This window comes from Anopheles moucheti, chromosome X (genome assembly GCF_943734755.1).
Source record: "Anopheles moucheti chromosome X, idAnoMoucSN_F20_07, whole genome shotgun sequence".
Lineage (NCBI taxonomy): Eukaryota > Metazoa > Arthropoda > Insecta > Diptera > Culicidae > Anopheles > Anopheles moucheti.
The window spans coordinates 9,736,198-9,756,302 of NC_069142.1; the positions used below are offsets into that span (position 1 = coordinate 9,736,198).

General features: G+C 42.8%; 2 protein-coding genes across 4 annotated transcripts in view; both read left to right on the forward strand.

Annotated features, from left to right (window-relative positions):
- LOC128306729 (uncharacterized) overlaps window positions 1-20,105 on the forward strand; it is a 383,189-nt gene that overhangs the window by 37,819 nt on the left and 325,265 nt on the right. For 2 of the 3 annotated variants that reach the window (XR_008287594.1, XR_008287595.1), the window contains exons 4-6: window positions 3,677-3,759; window positions 3,837-3,958; window positions 4,732-8,372. Coding sequence is in view for 1 of the 3 variants with exons in the window: in XM_053044326.1 (XP_052900286.1) it covers window positions 3,677-3,759; window positions 3,837-3,958; window positions 4,732-4,977 (451 nt within the window). In the remaining 2 variants the exon portion in view is untranslated. Of the gene's footprint in view, window positions 1-3,676; window positions 3,760-3,836; window positions 3,959-4,731; window positions 9,458-20,105 lie in introns of those variants that run through there. The other variant, XM_053044326.1, reaches the window with a different exon arrangement.
- LOC128306602 (protein spalten) lies at window positions 18,922-20,011 on the forward strand. Its single transcript, XM_053044155.1, has 3 exons — window positions 18,922-19,184; window positions 19,454-19,636; window positions 19,699-20,011. Exons 1-3 carry the CDS (start codon window positions 18,922-18,924, stop codon window positions 20,009-20,011), a joined length of 759 nt encoding a protein of 252 aa, XP_052900115.1.

The following is a 20,105-nucleotide window of genomic DNA, read 5'->3' on the forward strand; positions in this document are numbered from 1 at the left end:
GTTCAGTTCTCTACAAACCGTATCAGTTTGTGTTTCGACTCGTTGACAAGGTTTGATGTGCCCGGGTGTATATCCATTGTTGTTGCCAGCAACCAATCAACATATATTGACGACCTGTTCAATCTTTAATTGAGGAATAATTTTTCACCCCCTTATGATGTGTGTGACAATATTAAGAAAGTGAAACCAACCAGCAAGGAAAACTATTGCGTGTGAGAGAGAAAGAGAGGGAGAGGGCGAGAGAAAGTGACTGGTTGATACTGTGCGAGACAACAAGAAGGACTAAATGTCATTCCACAGGGAACGCATTGTGATGGTAGTAGTGAACAGCGTGGAAAATGTTGAAAAAATATATGTGCTCTATATCTAGCGCATGCTGCCGTTTCGGTGTTTAGCACTATCAAATGTCTCCGAACACTATAAATCATTCAAAACCAGCGCCAAATAGGCGAAAGGAATTTTATAAATATCATCCCCCACATTCACACGCAACAGTTACGACTGTTTGTCATAACTATTGTCTGGTTTTCTTTCTATTTTGTATAATAATACTATTTCTCTATCACGCTGAAACCAGTGATCGACGTAGAGGGGAGGTAATATTCTAGACCGTGGGAAGGGGGAATATAAAAAGCAAATAGCGCGCCAGTTTGGTATGTTCTCCTGCACATTTGTCACCGCTGACAGGTGATGTCAGGCTTTCCCGGCATGTCGATGTATGGGAGCGCACGCGCACAAAGTAAACTCTCCTTCAGCTCTCGCTCTCCGCACGCGTTCCCTTTTTGGTGAGTGAAGCACATTGCACAGGAGACAAATTATTCCTTCTGCGTTATATTGAACGGTTCGGAAGCTACTTAATTAGCTGTGTTTATATGGCAGAGTCGAGTACTATCAGCGTCTTTAGTAGGAGATGTTATCATGCTTAACGCTTACGCGCTAGGTGATCAGATTAGCAGTTGGTTGTGAACAGTTCGTTGGTGAGATCTAGCGTCGTTTTGTGAAGTTTCTCAGGTGGGTGTGCAGTGTTTGCTAACCAAAGGCAGCATCCACGCCAACACTCATTCCCACTTTACCAGATGCGAAATTATGAAAAAAGAAGTCTTATCGAAGAGAAACGTTTTAGTATGCGTGTATGTTTTTAAAATGAGAGAGTGAGAGAACAAAGGTGAAGTGAGCGGCATACAGTAATACAAGCGGCGGCAGTAATGTTCGTACTGCTGCACAGAAACCACTCTAAAGGTCAACGTTGAAAAGGAGACAATAATAATAATAATAATAAATAGATACAAAACGAGAAAAATAGGGCAATAAATCTAGCAAAAAAAACAAAAACCCCATCCCGTGCGCTTCACTCCCTTGCCCCAGCGCTGTTCGATGATGATTGGTACGGTGTTTTGCAATGACCAGCAGAAATTAAATTCCTATTCTATTGGTGGTGGATGCGTGCTGTATTAGTGTACGTGCTCTTTTGGTGAGGCTCTTCCCTTTCTATTTGGTGCACCTCAATCAACCGAAGTTCAGCGGGGTTTCAAAACAGCAAATAATGGCAACAACCAATGTCTGCCCAACCCCTCGTATGCACAATCAACCAACTTGTTCGAAACGGGGGAAGAAAACGAGCGAAATAACGAGGGAGGGAGTGCGAAAAAGGCATTACAATGGTATTGCCTATTCTGTTTTGCAAGTTCATCTGTTCGCTGAAAGACCCTAGTTGAATGCTAGATCGCATTGACATCTGCCACTACAGTTGCTGGTCGATGTCAGTAGCGATACTTGGTAGAGATGGAGAGAAGAGAAGAGAGGAAAGAGGTTTAGTAAATTTGACGTTAAACGTCAAATTTCCGGTCCGAGTTATTCGATTAGTATTTTATGAAGCCCGCCGTCTCACTAACCATGGCAATGTCATCAGTTGACTGTGGTGCATTACGCTTATTGGTTGAATATCCTCATTGTCCAGAAAAAAAAAACTTCAAACAAAGCAGTAAAATTATTTCTTCTTGTACCATGTGTGTCTCATGCCACATTTGGTATTTTGGTGCGCGTCCGTGTTGACTCACATCCCTTACACATTCGTGAGGGTATTTCTTTATTTGAATTTCTTTTGACATCTTAAAAGATTGGAATTTCTTCTCCTTCCCCAATGTCTTGCCGGGTGGTAGTAGTTGGTTTTCGGCCCCCGTTTTTTTTTTGCCATATGCGTCCGTGTTTGGTTGTTGTTTTTTTTTTAATGCTAAAACGGGAGATCATACAGGTTGTGGATGAGCTGCAAAACTGCCAGAGCTGTGCGTGTGTTTGTGTGATTTTTTTTTTGTTGTTGTGTGTAACGAATTTACACACGTGCGGCGCGCAAATTAGTGGAAACTCTCTGTGGCAAAGTGGGCAAAAGAAGCAAAAAAAAAACTGTGCCAACTGCGCGTGTATGTTTGGGTTCGCAATGAAGCCGTTTTGAAGCACCCGCACAGCGCACAGCGTGTTTTCGTCGAGAAAAACGTGCACGGGTGGGTGACGGTGGCGTTTTTGTGTTACTTCTTCGTCCCTGTTGACCCACTGAGGGATGGCTAAAAATATGACACTGACTTAAAAAGTTGTGCGTGTAATGCTTTTGTTGCGTTGTTATAGTATTTTTACTAACATCGTTAAAGCAATTACATTTGTATTAGGAATACACGTGAGAGTATTTTTTTTTCTTAATTTTATTACATTCTTATAAAATTTTGGTGTTCAGCAAAAGGCTATCTTGGGACATTGTAGAAAGTTTTTTCTTCGAAAACATTCAGCATCACCGAAAGCTGCTCATCGTACGGTAATGATTGAAAAAAATATTTAAAGTGTAGAATTTTCATTCACGATGGAGACGCCCAGTGCTTGTTACCTTAATGGATTGGTGTTCAAAAACTGTACCGTGTAAGCGTAACGTAACGAAAGTCGATAGCGTGCATAAGTACCCGTGTCACATGTCTGGAGAGTGCATACATACACACACAAACACGAACAATAGTAACGGCAAATTTTACTGACGGCTGTGAAAGCTTTTCCCGTTGCATCCGAAGAGGTGTGGTAGTCGGTAGTGTTGTACACCGTTGCTAATCCGATTGTGCAACGGTTGTGTATCGGCTGGTAGAACCGGTCCTCCCGTGTGGGTAAAGTAAAAGCGAACATTCCGGCGTGTTTCTTCCCCCATTTTTGTGCCCATCCCCAACGCGCAGTGTAGTGTGGAAAAATTTGTGGAGGAAAACCCCCCACTTGACAAAAGAATCCCTCGAAAATGGTGAACTCGACGGCAACGACACCGTCCCAATCGCACGGCGGTGCACTGTACTACGTGGTGGAGGTACCGCGCGAGGAATATCTGAAGGAGTGTGCCGCACAGGCAACGGCCATCGCCAGTGCCGGCGGTTATCCGAACCCCTCCTACCAGGCACAGTATGCCGCCCATCATCAGCAGTTCCAGAACGTACCGAACACGACCATCCTCGCGCGCCTGAACAGGTGGGAACAGCGTGCCGAGTGAGGGCCACACACAAAACTATTTCCATTTCCTAGCAAACTACTCTCTGATAGGGGATGTTTGATTATTGTATTTTAATCTGCTGTTGTTTTTTTTTTCTCCTGTATTTGTTCAACCCTCACATGCACTAATATCGATTTCTGGTGTGTTTTTGTTTTAACATTTCAGCACCGAATCCGGCTGGGACAATCCATTCAGACCGGGCGGAGACCTATCGAGGGAAGCAGATGAAATAGTCAATCTGATCAAAGGTAGTGCACGAGAAAGGATGGGTGTTGGGCGTAAAACACAGATTTCTAATCCTTTTTTTTTTCTCTCCCATTCGCAGGTGGCAAACCGATCACACCTACCGGCGACCAAAGTTTAGTGAACGGAAGTACTCCTAAAGATAATCACAGTACCGACGACCCAGACACGACGGTTGTAGACGGTGCGATAACAAAGCACGAGGTGCGTACGTGGTGCAAACCGCTTGAACGCTATTTAAATGTTGAAGAACAGCTGTCCGTTTTGGCATTAGATGAGGCTTTGGTTTTTCGCTATTCGATATTGTTAAAACCTAAGCGAATAGCTCATTATGTCCAACAAGTTATGTAGATAAATCAATCAAATCATAATTAATTTCTAAAATTATTAAACATCAATTTGCTTCATAAGCACTATCTCAGATCAATAGGATAGGTTGTTGGAATAAAAAAGCTGGCATATCTACGATGATGAATAACACATCAGAATTAATGGTGGTGGCTATTTTACGCTTCACAAACAAACCATTTATCCAAAAGAAACTACAATAGATGACCAATCTATCATAATTATAATGCAATTAGGGTTTGTTTTATAGTTTGAGTCTTGACTAGAGTCTTGACTATAGTCCAAAGAGTTAGCATAGGATCCAACTGCAGGAGATAAGCATGATTTCAGTGAAACTGGTTAAAATCGAGTATGATAGTTGTTAGTTTATGTTTATTTTAATTTTATTCTCAGTTATTATCAGTTATTTTAACCTTCATCTCCTTGAGTAATAATTAATTATTACTCCTTGAGTAATAATTAATAATTGTCGCAATAGACAATGTTGATATGTACATATTGCACTTAATTCTGATAGTTAGACGTCCTTGGTTATGTATTGGTAAACTGAAAACAGATAAACAGACAGCCGCTGAGATAAACGGTACATGTTGCTCAACCCGATTTTAACAATTTACTTTCTCTTTTAGTCCTCGCAATTGCAAGCGGCCCATCAGAATGGCACCAAATCGCCTCACAAATCGACCGGCACCGGTGCCACCGGTTCACCTGCGCTGGGAGCGAAAAATGGAACCACCACCGGTGCGGATGGCAGTACGGTGAACAGCAGCACGACACCGATCAGCAATCAGGTGATACCGGGGCCACAGTCCGCATCGCACGTCGTCATCGACGAGAAGAAAAAGAAAAAGTGCACCTGTTGCGTTATACAGTAAAAGCGCAGCCGACCGCACTGTGTAACCGGTTGGTGGTGTGTATGCGTGTGGGCGTGCATGTAGCGTGTGTGTGGGTGTGGGAAAGAGCAAAGGCAAACAAAAGAGAAAAAAAAGGGACGTGAACAAAGCGAAGAAAACACGCCATCTGCGCTATATTTCGTTATACATATGCATATATATATTTATACGAACGCAGATGGCACATGTGTGTGGCGGCATTGAATGGAGAGACGAGAAACAATTACATACATAATATATTTAAAACGACACGCGCGTACATACACCCCACCCGACACCCAACAGAGCGCCCCACTGACGTCTAGTAAAGGCGAAATGGATAACGTGTCCATACCTATTTCTACGTCTTCTTCTTGCTGTGAGATGGGCTGATGAGAAGAGGGTTTTATGCTAAGAAAATCACCTTGCTGCTTGTTTGATGTTAGGAAAAGCATGTGGCTTCTGGTAGCAGGTAGTCCAGGACTAGCCAACTCCCCCCCGTATCATGCAGCTAGCAATAAGGAGCAGCAGGTGCGCGGATACGAAACGCCGAATGATCCTTGTAAAACATAACCGAACCAGATGAACCGACGTTGACGATCCGTTTAGTAGCGCTAGGTTTAGGGGATGGGATGAACGGCAGCGAACGAACAGATGAATGTGCGCATTTTGTGTGGGCAACACCCCAAACACACGTACACATACACACACACACACACATGGACACATACACACTATTGTGCAATTTAGTGCGATAGGACGGTGATCGAAGCGCAGGACAATGTTTGGCGAAACATTAAGCACATAGTCATTAGCGAACGTTTTTACGCAATATATTTTTTTTGTTTGGTTGTAATCCCAATGCGTGCAATGCACACGCTTGCTCTCTTTCAATCCTGTTTCGTTGTACATTTGTATTAGTCATGATGTGTGCTTTCACGCATAACGTGTAATCTTTCCGCTTGATTAACTTTTACATTTTTTACACACACAAACACACACATTTACCTTCTTCTAGAACATGTGTATGTGTGTATGTGTGCGTGCGGAGTTGTTTACATCACAAATGTATGTGTGTGTGTGTGTATTTATGGTGAAATGTATTCGTTCATTTCGGTGGTTTAACTGTATTTTATACATTTTACATCTTTTAAACCTCGTAAAACACTCTCCCCTTCTCTCTTCCCCTCCAACATCATACATACACATTTATACATGGACGGGGCACACTCCTACAACAATTTAATGGCGTATAAAGCTATGCATAACATTTATTGTTAGAAGTTTAGTATTAAAAGGACGAGAACGCGTAAAGAACGATTGTAGGCGAGAGTTTATATATGTACACCTTTACAAACACACACACACATACATACATGCGCACACGGTTAAAAGAAATGAGACAAATTTATAGCTTTTGTTTTAACCTGGAACGGAACGATACGAAAGAGAAAAATCCAATAGTACAGATGATTGTTGCATTTATGCTCTTTTTGCACAGCGGATATGAACGTTCACGTGTTTGGAAAATGCATCAATGGGATGATGATAATGATGTTCCTTTTCACCAAATAAAATATTAAGAAATTTTAAGCGCAAGGTGACGTAATCTCGTCGATTGATTGATTTTTGGATACTCGTACATGGTACAATATGTACACGTACGTACTACAAGCACTAGTAGACAGGAAAATATATTCTTTGCACATACGAACACAGATACACAAACAACCAACAGCATGTGTTAGCTACTTATCTTACAAATTGTTTTATTACTATTATTTATTACTTAAATACATCCTTACCGTGCTGCAGCGTGTGTGTTGAAGCTTTGGTTTTATCATAAAAGTGAAACAAAAATATTATTCTTGAAACATAATAGCATACCGATTGCATTGGGTGTCTGTTTTAAAACAGCATAATCGTAAAGGCATTACAACATGTCTGCACAGTCATTTGTACTCAGTATCATTTTGTACTCTGAAAGGGGTCTGCCAATGTATTTCAATAATGAATGTTTTCTCTTCGTAAAGTTCATTTAGAAGAAATCACTATACATTGTAATTTTAATGTATATTTTGGACAAAACTTCGACAGTTTATTGATGTGTTGGAAGAAGCATTTTATTTGAAAATGTCGTGCTAACATGACCAGTACAGGAATTCCACCATGCAGAAGTGCATGGAGTCAAAACTAAATTAAGCGCAGCCTAAACACCAACTTATACAATTATAACTTTGAAGTATCTAACAAACAGCTAAATTCTACTTCGTACGCTGTAACACACGTAGCCAAATGTAGATTCGGTTACTGTTCTTTTTATGTAGATGGTGCTATCTAACTGCTACCAGAAGCTACTGCACTCACCAAGAAGTGTGCTTAGTGTTGGAATTGTCTGTCTACTTGAAGTACTGCCATTTCTGCACTAATGGAAGCAAATCTCTAATGGAATTATGCCACTTGCTAGGCGACCAAATATAAACACACACAAACAAAACATCATTATCCACACCCATTCCGCCTATTTCAGCACCAAAGGGGATGTATGCGAAAATCATCTGTACAATCGTTTCATTCTTTCACAATTTGTTCTGTTCCATTCCCATCACCTATCGTTTTGCGCATCACTATCGCCACTAAACAAACACACACAAAACATACACACATAAACAAAGGGGCTAATAGGCATTCTCACCTGTGGGCGATAATACACAGCAAGCACACTCACAAATTATATTCACTAAATCGAAACACAAATGTGAAAATCGGGTGACGTTGTAGCTAAATTAGTGGGAGAAAACAAAAACCCAACAAAAGTGACAAAAAATAGTATTTGTAAAAAATGGAAATCAAACAAAGAGAAGGCAAGGCAAGCGAAAGATGCGACACTAAGCGGGCGAAGAAGCGAACGGATGCATGTTTAGTATAGCGTATTAAAATATTAAGAACGAGAAGGGGGGACAGCGAAATGTAAAGTGAACTAGAATGCGTAAAAAAAGGTGAGGAAAGCGTGAAAGGTAAGGATGGTCGGACGTTTTGGGGTGGGTAAAGAACTATAAATAATGCAAAAAGAAAAGTGTCTCCAGCGGGCGAGGAAAGTGCTGTTCCGAACAATTTAGTGTTTCGGATAAAAAAGAATAAAGTGAAGAATTAAACACACACACACACATACATACACACAAATACGAAAACGTACATACACATACACACACACAAAAGGTACAATTTATGTGCTCTAGTATTCAAAGGTATTGTCGCCCGTTGAGGTTAAGGTTGTGCGCTACTATCACACATTGATTGTTTTACGCAAATTGGGAATGAATGTACGATCGATAAGTTTCGAAATTGTCTATTGTGACGTTAAAAAGCGAACGCGAAGGAGAGAAAGAGAGAGAGAGGTGAAATGGATAAAAGAAGAGAACAAAAAAGAAGCGAACCCCTCGGAGACGAACCGATTGAAGGAAGAAAAACAAAACAAAACTAAACAAAAAAAAACACACACACACACAGAATCTATTTATTATATTGTATTGAAATCTAAAACAAACAAAAAAATAAACTAGACATATAGTAGTGTAAGAGCTACCACAAGAAAACAACAGAGGAACAGTGTAGCAAAACACAAAACCATTTGCATTAGTGTAATAAGTGCAAACAAAAAATGTGTGCTACCTGTGCGTACGTACGGTGTATTAGCGTTGTAAAGAAAAAGGGGAAATGAAAGAGAGAGAGAGAGAGAGAGAGAGAGAGAGAGAGAGAGAGCGCAGAGAGAATCGAATGGCAAGATGGCGAGGAAAGGACACCTGGCCATTTGTTGTGTGTATTGGCCGCAGGGGTTTCGATTCCCTGTGTAGTAGCAATTGCGTTGTTGCGTTCTGTTTTCCCTCACTCTCACGCACTTACCGCGAGGTGACAGTACCAATATCACCCTTAATAATGGAACAATTTGCCGGTAACGCACTTTCTAAACCAATAGGAACGGGATAGTATTTTTTGGTAGCAAGCATTTGTTCATTGTGTTCTGGTGATGGAACGTCACTCACACCGTTACTATCATATTAACGCTTGCATGGATTCCGCTGCAAGGCAACAGGTGTGTCTGATTTTTTTTGTTACGGCCTGTCCGGTACCAGTGTCGTTTCTGCGGAACAGGTGTTTTGAAGGTGTGTATATTCGCTATACAGTTGGAAAGATTGACAAAAAAAAAGAGGAAAACCAGTGTGCTTGGGTGAGAGTGAGAGCAAATGGTGCGGAAAACGAATCGTGAAGAAACGTATTGATTGCAGCTAGTGGGTGGGCGAACGGTGCGCGAGAATGTGCACCGCCGGGTAATAACTACAAAAAAAAACTCGAAATCGAAGTAGATGAACAAAGCTACAGCAAAAACAACAACAAAAAAGATGTTAACTATATGAATGATCCCGCTATTAAAAAAAAAGAAAAAGAAAGATATTTCAATAAAGAAGAAAGCAAAAACTCTGAACTATGTTTGTGTGCCTGGTGTGACGCTTTAGTGTTATGTGGTAAGAGAAGACAATAATAGTAGGATGAGTGAACATAGTGACGTAGTGACGTGTAGTTAGTGATTTATTACAAACGTAACTGAAATGAACTGGACTGAAGTGAAGTGAATATCCTGAGGATTGTAAGAGTTTTGACTTGATGGTACACCTACAACGCTAATTGCTTGATGAAACTGAACTCATAAGAATAACTTATTTGAGTACTGTTTGACAACCTCTCGAGCACTCCGGAGTCAGCGTTACTGAGTTTACATTGGAGTCGTCTCCGGTGTTAAAAGTCATAGCCGGATTCGACTCCCGGGTATTCTGGAGAAATCCGATGTCAAATGTTTTTCCTAGTTGTTTTAATCTGCTCCGTAGTATGGGAAGGCTGTAGATGTGAAAAATCTAGCCTCAAAACCTCAGGAGCAATGTTCTCGTCTCATCAAATAAATAAAACCCGTTTGCCCTATTTATCACTAATTTACTTTAAAAGAATTGTCCCTCTACCAACTCTATAAATCGTATCTGCGAAGTAGAAGCTTGCTGTAATATTTTTGGTTGTCGTGTAAGTTATACTCAAGATTCTGAGTTTAGACCTATGTGAAGTAACATCCTGCCGATACAAGCACTTTAGTGATACGGAACTTTAAAGCAACCAGGCCCGGCTGGAAGATTAAAGTGGTTCACTACATTAACTCAACTCCGTTGATTTAGTAGGAATTTGGATGCCATTTGTGTTTGTTCTTCGTGTCGTTTTGGTTTGACATTTAAGGTACGATTACCCTAATGTGTGTAGCTAATTGCTTGATTTATGGTAATGGTGGAGGGACAGATTGGGCAAAACCAAAAATTGAATTTGAGCTTCAAAGCAAATGAAATATTGCTGCTGTAAGTTATGACCCTAAGTCTGTAAGCTTCTGGTAGAGCTTATCTGTAAGAAGGGTGTTAAATAGAGACTGTTAGAAAATGTCGTTTCTGAACTGTTTCTGATTTATTAAGAGCGACTTAGAGCAGTGTGAATGAAGAGGTGAAGCGTCTGTCCGAGACACACAGTGAAGTGATAGATGACAGACCTTCCCAAACAACCTAATATGCCATACTGATAATATGCTTCTTACCTTCAAAATTTCAGCTTTCCAAAAAAAAAAACCTACGATCAGGCTCTCTTCAAACCAAACATCAAACCTTTGCATCATATGTCACAGTGTCACACTTTTCCATAATCACTAAATACACCCGGCATGGTTCTGGCCCGGCATCTTCACACACAAAACCGCCATGAAATGAATCTTCCCGGTACGGCGGATGCGGGGGAATGAAAATGAACCACCCCCAGTGCGTTTGTGATGGAATGCTTCAAATGCCAAGGCAAAACAGTGGATCACCGCGCACCGTCCCGCACTGCTCTGCCTGCCCGTGTCAAATCAATCCGATCGATCGATTGGACTGCAGAGTCGTTCGACTTGTGATTGACGTGATGCCGACCACCACCAAACACATTCCGCGGTTTGATTTTTAAATGTTCACATTCTGTCCACCGAACGCCACTGCGACATGTGTTTTTGTCGCCCACCGGACGACAGTACCCGAATGCGTTCAATTGTGATGTAAATTGGGCGCTACTACTTTTGGTAGCTGGTTGCAAACTGCTGTTTACCAGCCGCCGATGGTGTGTAACGGGTGTAGGATGGCCAAGAGCACGCAAAGCAACAACACAATCATTTCTTTCCGCCACAAAAGAACCATCAAAACACGCTGATGTACATGCCTGAGCGCATCATCCTTCGCGAAACGCGGGCGCGTGACATTTAGCCAGCTAAACTGCTAATCACATCCTCAGAGACACCTCGGTCATGCCGTTTTAATGGTTCGGGTTCGAATTTGATGGTGATTGTAAATTGACGATTTTACAGTTTTTTTTATCTCTCCTACCAACCGGTTGCGTTTGATAGGATCCGGGATCACCATGGGTGAGTGGGCATGATGTGTGAGGTTCGTATAAATTCTCTATTAGTTCCTGATGTTCCTTATGTTACGAGCTGATATGACATTGAAAGCAATCCCCAAAAATATGCATCTCTTAAAGTAAGTCTTGCGTCTTAACGACGATAAAGCTGTAGGAATGAAAGATTACGCAAAAGATGCTCACTATCCCCAACATATCTCAAACATCTCAACATCTGAAGTATTTGAGGGGAAAGATATGAAGTTGGAATTCTTCTACAACAAGATATCTTTGTGGTAAAATTATGAAACTGACAATCTCTTCTACAAGAGAGTTTGCCGTTTGATTTTCTGAAGTTATGCAGATTCTAACATATTCTCAAGGTTCTTCTGCAAGTAGTTCTGAAAAAGAATAATACTACTCCTCGATAAGGTGCGTTTTCACTGTTCTGAGAAGAAAATGCTTCCAAACTAATATGAATTGTGCTGTAGATTAAGAATCCAATAGGTTTCAGCATTACGACTTTGCAGTTTTTCATTAATTAAAAAGGGAGAGCCACTATAATCACTATCTGGAAGAACCGCTGAGCAGTCGACCAAGTCTTCAACAGATATTCTCATTGCTGGACGTATTGCTAGACACTCGGAGCAGTACTCATGCGAGATCCTCAGATAGTTATGTCCACAAAAGCTCCATAGTGTGTTATTTCTAGTATTCGATCGATTGTGAGACATAACTAGTAACTTGACGGGAGCTATCAATCGGGTCATGGCGGAAGATACCGATACTCCGACAGTGAATCAGTGCGCACGCTGCCCACACGCGCGCAGTCTGCGCTTGGAATAGACATTAACTGATATTAGCAACAACGCCAACAACAACAACCAAACAAAAAAAACACCCCAAAATGGTCCCCCTCCGTTTGGGACGCACCCCGAAACGTCAAGGGCAGACTAAAACCGGCTAAAATCGCGTTTGCTCTTTCTCTTTTCCTTTGCGTTCCGCCACAGCTTTATAGGATACACCGGCTCACACCCATACACCCGGTCGGTGCCCGTTTTCTTCCGTCTCTAATCTAATTTTTAATTCAAAACTGACTGAAGAGCATCGCAAGTCGTCAATCTTTTGGCCCCAGTGACAGGTAATAATCGTAACGAAATATTGCCAGTCCACCGTTTGGGCTGGGGGGGAACCCTACGCAACTCGGATGGCGCTTTTTTATGATGATCGCTTTATGTTTCGGTGGGTTTTAGTAAGGAGAGAAGTGAACTCAGGTGAAGAAAGACGAAGATGCGTCGTGTTTCCAAGTGCCGAATGACTTATGGGCATGAGGAAATCAACCGAGCTCCGCATAGCCGATCTAGTCTGCGGGGCGTCGAAGATGACTGAGCTAAAGGATGGATATCGACAGTTGGTTTGTAATTGTTCGCATGAACTACTGCGCATAGTTCAAAAGTGCACACCGGAAGGAAATAATTTACTGTAGTGCGATCTTCTTGATACGCTGCGGAAGAAAGACAGCAAGGCAACGAAAGAAGGGAGAGAGATTCCTAAGCTATCAACACCTGGTTGTCTCCAATCTGATATTGAAACGCGCCTTAACCCTTGGTTGATTGCTGGATAAAGCTCCAGAAATTTAGTCCTCCTGTATTAATAAGTTCCAAACAGGTTGATTTCAAAAGACTACTCTGAAAATCACCTGTCACGTGCATTAATGTATAATGCTCTTTAATCTACGAATTCGTTAGACAATATTTTCTCCAAGGGTTAACCAGACCACGGGGATGGCCACATATCGCGCCAACTCATCGCTCAACGCCATTGTTTAGGCGTTTCCGACAGTGTTTTGTCAAGGCGCCTCTTAAATAAAACCGAACTGTCACGAAACCACCTGGCCTGGTTGGTTGGCACTGACCTGACGACCGTGAGAAGATGCGCACCACGGGAACTGGCCGACCGCGAACTGCTAATCCCAGGCGCTTGGGCAACAATACAAACCAATACCGGACCATGGCCGGAACGAATGCGCGGGATGACATTCAACTGCGGCGATGCGGACCGGCCAACCTTAGGAGCCCTTATCATGTTCCTGGTTCGATGCGTGTATGACATTGATTCACGCCCGTGTTCGATCACACGTGTTTCGATGGCAAGCTGGTCCGTGGATGGTGCAGCATTAGAAAGGAAGCATGATTGACACTCCATACATGCACATCTGGAGGTGTTGACGGTCGGAGGTGCAGCATACATGCTGACATGCTGAAAGATATATGCACTTGAATATATTGAAACCTTGTAATGGGTACACAGCTGAAGGACAGAACATCATCAGTTCGAAGCGAAAGGTGATTTGAGAATTTGAGGATCTCTGACAGCCTGTCGGCTATTGGATGTACAATAATACACTGAGGTATTCTTAACATCTAAATTTAATAGATTCTAGAATACACTCTCTATTTTTCTGAAGACACTCGCTACATTCCTCACGGAGTAGTCTGAAGACTCGAGCTGAAGATGTCGCACTACATTCCGGATCCAACGTGCTCTCAAGACCACAAAAGCACATGCAATACGCCAGCGACTTAGACTTCGCTAATATCAATTCCAAACCCCTTTAGAACGGTGCAATCAAACCAATTGCTTCTAGAGATAAAGGTTGTAGACAGGTTCTGTAGGTACCATATCAACAGCATACAATATCCGAAAGCGAAGAAGTAACTCATTCGCACGCGGATCAAGCTTAATGAATATTTAAGCATATTAAATTTGTATGCCATACACTTCACCCGCGATAGTTGTTATCGCCCGGGTTTGTCGGTTCTTTGTTTGGTTCCCACCCACCCCCCCCCCCCTTCTTCTCTTTTGTTTACCTTTAGCTTTGTTTGGCTGCCGGTATGCTAATCTGCTTTTATTGAATTGGTGCTCATTTAGAAATTTGATCCTTCGGGGCAGCCGATCTGCTCGATCACTTAGCCCATGCTAGAAAAGACGCGCCTGGGTACCGGGGAGGAGTGCGCAAAATCATCGGGTTTTTGTGTGGATGAGAAACCCGTCGCTCATTAGGCGGCCGGTGATGTGCCTGAAGTTTGGTCGATGGTTCGTGTTTAGCCAATTTCGTCTGCTAGTGCATATGAATGTTGATTCCGAATGACCATCAAACGCCATTAGTCTACGGGTGAATAGCGTGTTGGGTGTTTTATGTTCCGCCCGTTAGCTGGGCATTGCGGTGTGATTGAGTAGATGGAGTCGCTGATCCCTGATCTGAGCGGTACGCAATGGTCCGCTAAGTGTACGATAATTTCCGGATCGGATGGACCTGCTGCCCTGGTTGGCCGCCATTAATTAACTTGCAGCATGTCTCAATACATCCATGTATGGCAATAACAGTTGTTGGTGATTCTGCTTCGCATCTCCCCAAAACTTCATAAAAACGGAAGAAAGAAGAGATCCAGCAGGAATATATGAAGATCTCACCGGAAAGTTATGCAACGCCTTCAAGTTCTTGGTTCTTGCAATAAATTTAGCTCTAAACTAACCTCTGTTGCTAATTAAGGAGCAGCTCCGGGGATTTTTTGTATCCAAGGTAGGTCTGTATGCGTGTCTGCATAAGATACAACCTTACCCTGATATGCATACAAATCTGATGCTATCGGCATCACACTTCAGGGAATCCCGTCTAACTGCCCCCCAGAAAGTGGGAATACGAAAAGAGTTTCAGCTACACAGCAACAGAACACAGAACACAGAATTCCCATGGCTGGAGTTGTACAGCAGATTGAAGATATCTTACTCTCCCAACCCAATGATACAGTGGAGAAAATGGCGATTATGATAAGCGTGAAAGAGAAAGGCTGAAAGTCAAAGAACCTTTTTCCCGTACGGTGGAAGAGTGAGTCGCAACAAGCAGTGGTAAAGAAGAAGCCCGATAAAACCAGGCAGCGCGCCTATGTTTGTCAGGTGTTCTGGTTCGCGGTATCTGGGCAAGATCTTCCGGACCGGTTTCTACCACTGTGCGCGTGTGTGGGTGTTCCGCATTAACAAACCGCCCAAATTACTTGGGCCATGTATAGTCATTTGCGTTCACTCTTGCTTTTCTTCCCAACCGGTGATTTCAGCGCTGGGAAAGAGCACTGACGATGGGGGCATCCCTCTAGGTACCCGCTCGGTAGAATGAGGTGGCATTTGCTTGAATTGTGAACTTTAAGTAATTGTGCAAACAAACTTACGGAATAGTAAATAAGAACCTAGCAACCTAGCTCGGAATAGGATGTGTAAGCGTCATCCGTGGGAGCGGAACACGCAGCATCAATGACCTCTTCGGTGAAACAGATCGAACAGGTGTTTTATCGGGAAGGGGCAATCAGAGCTCGAGATGAAACACAATGGGTAGGTGTTTGGTGAAGTACCTGACCATCTAGAGGTCTTGCAAGTAGCAGATACATATGCCACTCGCCGCTTATCAACAGTGCGTGGTAGAACCGCTCCAAAACCCCCAATAAGAGGGGTTTTTCGTTGCTTTTTCTGCTCTGACGTAAATTGATCTTGATGTTTGAAGTTTGCATGCTGTTCTGGCCAAACACCTCTGAACGTCTTTTATCACTCTTCGCAGTTTCTTTTCCACCATTTCCATACGGTTTTCTATTGGAGGTGTGTGAGCATTTTAACCTCAAACAAAGGATTGGGATTAGAACTATTCTAGGAAGGATTCGTTTTTGAGAGCTCTCTGGTTATCAGCTTCATCAACTAAAAAGACACTAATCACAGCTGTCAAACTATCCAAGACTTCTTAGCAGTTAGCGTTACAGGTCAACATCTGGGTCTGAGCCTATGTCTTCATATTTCAGAATATTTGGAACTTTAAAACAACTGATTAGCGATGAGCTCTGCATATAGCAAGAATGCCGAATTGATAATTAGTAACACAAAAAATAGCATGATGAGATGTGTGTTATATGTTACTTCCTTCATTTAAAAAAAAAGTTATATAAAAAATAGTAAAAACACGATGCGATTTCGGCCATAGAATTGGGACATTAAAATTAAAAAAAAAAAGCGCAATATTGAAAGATAAAATTTTATTGCTAATTATAATAGCACTCTGTTCATCTATCTCCACAAAAAAAACCTCAACAAAAAAAGAACCGTCACGACATTTGACATCTACAAAAAAAACTATCACCGGCGAAACCTTCTGCTCTCCGCCCGGCACAGAAGACGTTCGGATGATTCGTCCGTCCGATAGTGGAAGCGTTTGGGCTTGACCGCGCGAAACGTTTCGATCGGAATATCAAGTTGATCGTAGGACGCATCCTCCGCTCCGACGGGTTTTTGTTGGCTAGATTAGCACAGATGCTCCAGAACAAGTGTGTACCGAGGAGTGCTCGGACCACCGCTCGAAGAAAGATAATCGCGCTGAGCGATGAGCGATAAAGAGAGTTCGAGCGAACGAGTGAGCGAATGCGAAAAGAAAACAAAAAACGAGTCGTGGTGCTCCGGTGACTTGGGAAAGCCGTAACAATGGGGAGAGGGGAGGATGACACCCCACAAGAAGACCGTTCCGGGGGAGGGGGTGGCAGCGGTTGGACACTGCTGGTGTGCTTTATTTATTTTTTTGTTCCCCCTTTATTTCGGGTTTTGGGTTTGGTTCGCTATAGTTTTGGGGCACGTCATGTTGATGTTGATTCCGGTATAAAGCGCTTATCCGTCCGTTCGGTCTGGTTTAGTTTGTCACCGAAACTGATCCTTTACACATCGGCATCGGCCCACCCGGTGGTTTTTTTTTTGTTGGGGTGGTAAGCTAGACTGTGCGGATCCTTCCATATCCTGCCCACATCTGTCGTGTGTGTTGGAGTGTGCTAGTGTGGTGTATGTGTATATATCAGGTGGACGAAGAACTCTTCCCGGAAACCTTGAGTGTGCTACAGACGCTATCGGTGAACAGTGAACAGAACACATACTTCAGCAACAATGAAATATGTAAGTGAGGGTCGTCCTTACAGGACATCATGGACATCATGGTTAGAAGAAACTGGAGCATAAGTTCTAGCAACATCTGAACATTCTAAGACACCCTCCAACAGATTCAAACTCAACAGTCAATCAAACAACTTCCGTCCAGTTCACCGGATCTTTGAGCATTGGGGAAATTGGGTGGGAAAAGTGTGAAGAGGTTAAATGAGGTTAAGAGAGGACTAATCTAGTCAGAAATAAGGGGCTGGATTTATTTTTTATTTTCCTAAAAGTGGAGGTCCACCTCAATACATTGGTCGGAATTTCCAGAGCAAAGTAACAGATGTGGAGAGACACTCCACAAAGTGACGTCCACATTCTCCTCAAATTTTCAGAGTGGGAGAGATACTTCACCAGGAATGATGTACTGCTCCGAACTTCAAAGCACAATTTCACACAGAGTATAATTTAACTCAAGCTACCCCAAACCACGTGCTTTAGTTCTGTGAACTCCAAAGAACGCACGGCAACATAAAAAAACCAGTCCCACACACGTAAGTGGTTCTTGAAATGGCCTACGCAAGGCAACACACATCACGTAGAACATCACCGCAAAGAATTAATGTGGGCAAACATTTTCCAGAATTTTGATGTGTTTTTTTGTTGTTTTGGTGTTGTAGAATTTCATTCTTTTGATTGAGACTGGTTTGGTTTGGTGTGAAGTAAACAGTGGTCCAGAGCCACTGTTGGACAGTCTTCGGAGTTGCCAGCTATAGAAAGAGGTACCCTCCCGGTATGAAAGAGTTCTATCTCTCACAGCAAAAACCCCAATCCGACTAATTTGTCCTTGATGGGTTTATTTCAACGATTAGTCGACGGCTTATCTACTGCCGCCCGGCAAATGGAGCTGTTATAAATTCATTTTCCATTCGTACTCATTGGCTTCCAGCCGCGCCTGCAGGTGGTACCGGTCCAGATCTCACCTGTCCGTGGCGCAAACAAGCTGGCGATGATTGAGCTAATGAAAAATTATAATAGCCATAAAATCCTTTCAATCGCTTTTTATCCCGAACGGGGTGGGAGATTCTTCTTCATAATTAAAAGACGATCCATCTGCGTTTCGGGGGCGATTAGCATAATGAGGAAGTAATCGCAATCACTGTTCGCCGCGACGCCATTTAAATGGCGGCACAGACCTGTGTGTTTTTTCCCCCCGCTTGGGGTCGCTTTTAGCCGATGGGAGCTTAATCTGCCTGCAAATCGGGTATTATTGGATGATTTTTATTAATTTATGTTTGATCCATCTCACGGGTGTTCGGTTCCTACTTCTTTTTTGTTTTGTTATTGATGCACTATGCTTTGAAGCAGGTGTCACCAAATGTGATTTATCTCACGTGGAGTGGTTGTTGTTTTGTATATGCTGTAGACATAATAGGCTGGTTAATGAAGTTGTTCCGGTAGCAGTTTCGTTACCACTTCCTGGTTTGATTGATAGCATTTTGATAGCTTGACAGCTGGAGATTGTGTGCCACAGGTGCTAGGGTCTCTATGTCTATGTTGCTAATTAGGTACTCTTCCGTTCTGCAGCTTCTAGGAGGAATCGGTATACTGTGCATTGCGCTAGCAACGCTCCATGCGGCACGCATTAAGATACCGGCCAAGAGCCGCAACGATGATCTCTTCTCCGAGGATGAGTTTACGTTTCCGGTCGAGGATAAGAAGGATCCAACCAACTTCACCGGTAACGTCATGAAAGCGTCGATCGTGATGGCGGAGGTGCGCAATCAGGGCAAGGGAAAGTTTAAGTATGCGTAAGTATCTTTCAATTACAGTCACCTTTATATTGGAGTACTCGTATTTGAGGTACGGAAGAAGTAATTGAAGTAATATTGAAGAATTTGAGACGTTTAGACATTGTAGATTGCGAGTCTTAAATGGTAATTTCTAACATTAAAGTTAAGCCTACATTCTGACAGTTTGCGGTCCAATAGAATCTATAGGAATCACTATAGATACAACACCATGAAGATGAGAAATTGCATTTTGTTGAATTTTTCCTCACATTTTTACTTATTAACAGCGTAGAGACGGAGAACGGTATCGAGATTGAGCAGATCGGAAAGTTGAAAAATGACTCGAAAACGTTCGTCGTGATGGGATCGTACACATACACCGGCGCTAATGGCAAACGATACCGAGTGCGGTACACTGCCGATGAATTTGGCTACCACCCCATCACCGAGCTGGATCTGGAAATTCCGGAGTAAGTATACCTTTACTTTCTGGCGATCACAATCACTCACATGTTTTTGTTTGTCTCCAAAGCCTAAACCAAGTGCAGCCAACGCAGCGAACGATTAGCCCGTTCAAGTTTACGACACGCTCAACGACGCCTCGCACTACTACGACCACCACCACCACTACTACTACCACCACCACAGAAAAACCAACAGATGATGGGTATCATTACGATCGTCCCGACAATGCGTATCTTCCGCCGAACAACGAGTATTTGCCACCGCCAGAACCGGAAATTGACTATCTACCACCGAAGGAGACTGGTCCGCGAAGGTACGAGGAACCGGTCGACCAGTTCCTGCCACCGAAGTACGACCTACGTCTTGGTGACTCTAAGTAAACGATCCTGCCGTCCGCAGCACTGGACAATAGGTACAAAGTACAACAGAGAGAGATTAAGGTGCGCAAGTTACAAGCTGTACAATAAGAGATGT

Coding starts and splice junctions, on each gene's coding strand:
- LOC128306602 (XM_053044155.1), top strand. CDS start 18,922: ATGTCTATGTTGCTAATTAGGTACTCTTCCGTTCTGCAGCTTCTAGGA. Junction 19,185..19,453: donor AAGGGAAAGTTTAAGTATGC/GTAAGTATCTTT, acceptor ACTTATTAACAG/CGTAGAGACGGAGAACGGTA. Junction 19,637..19,698: donor CTGGATCTGGAAATTCCGGA/GTAAGTATACCT, acceptor TTGTCTCCAAAG/CCTAAACCAAGTGCAGCCAA.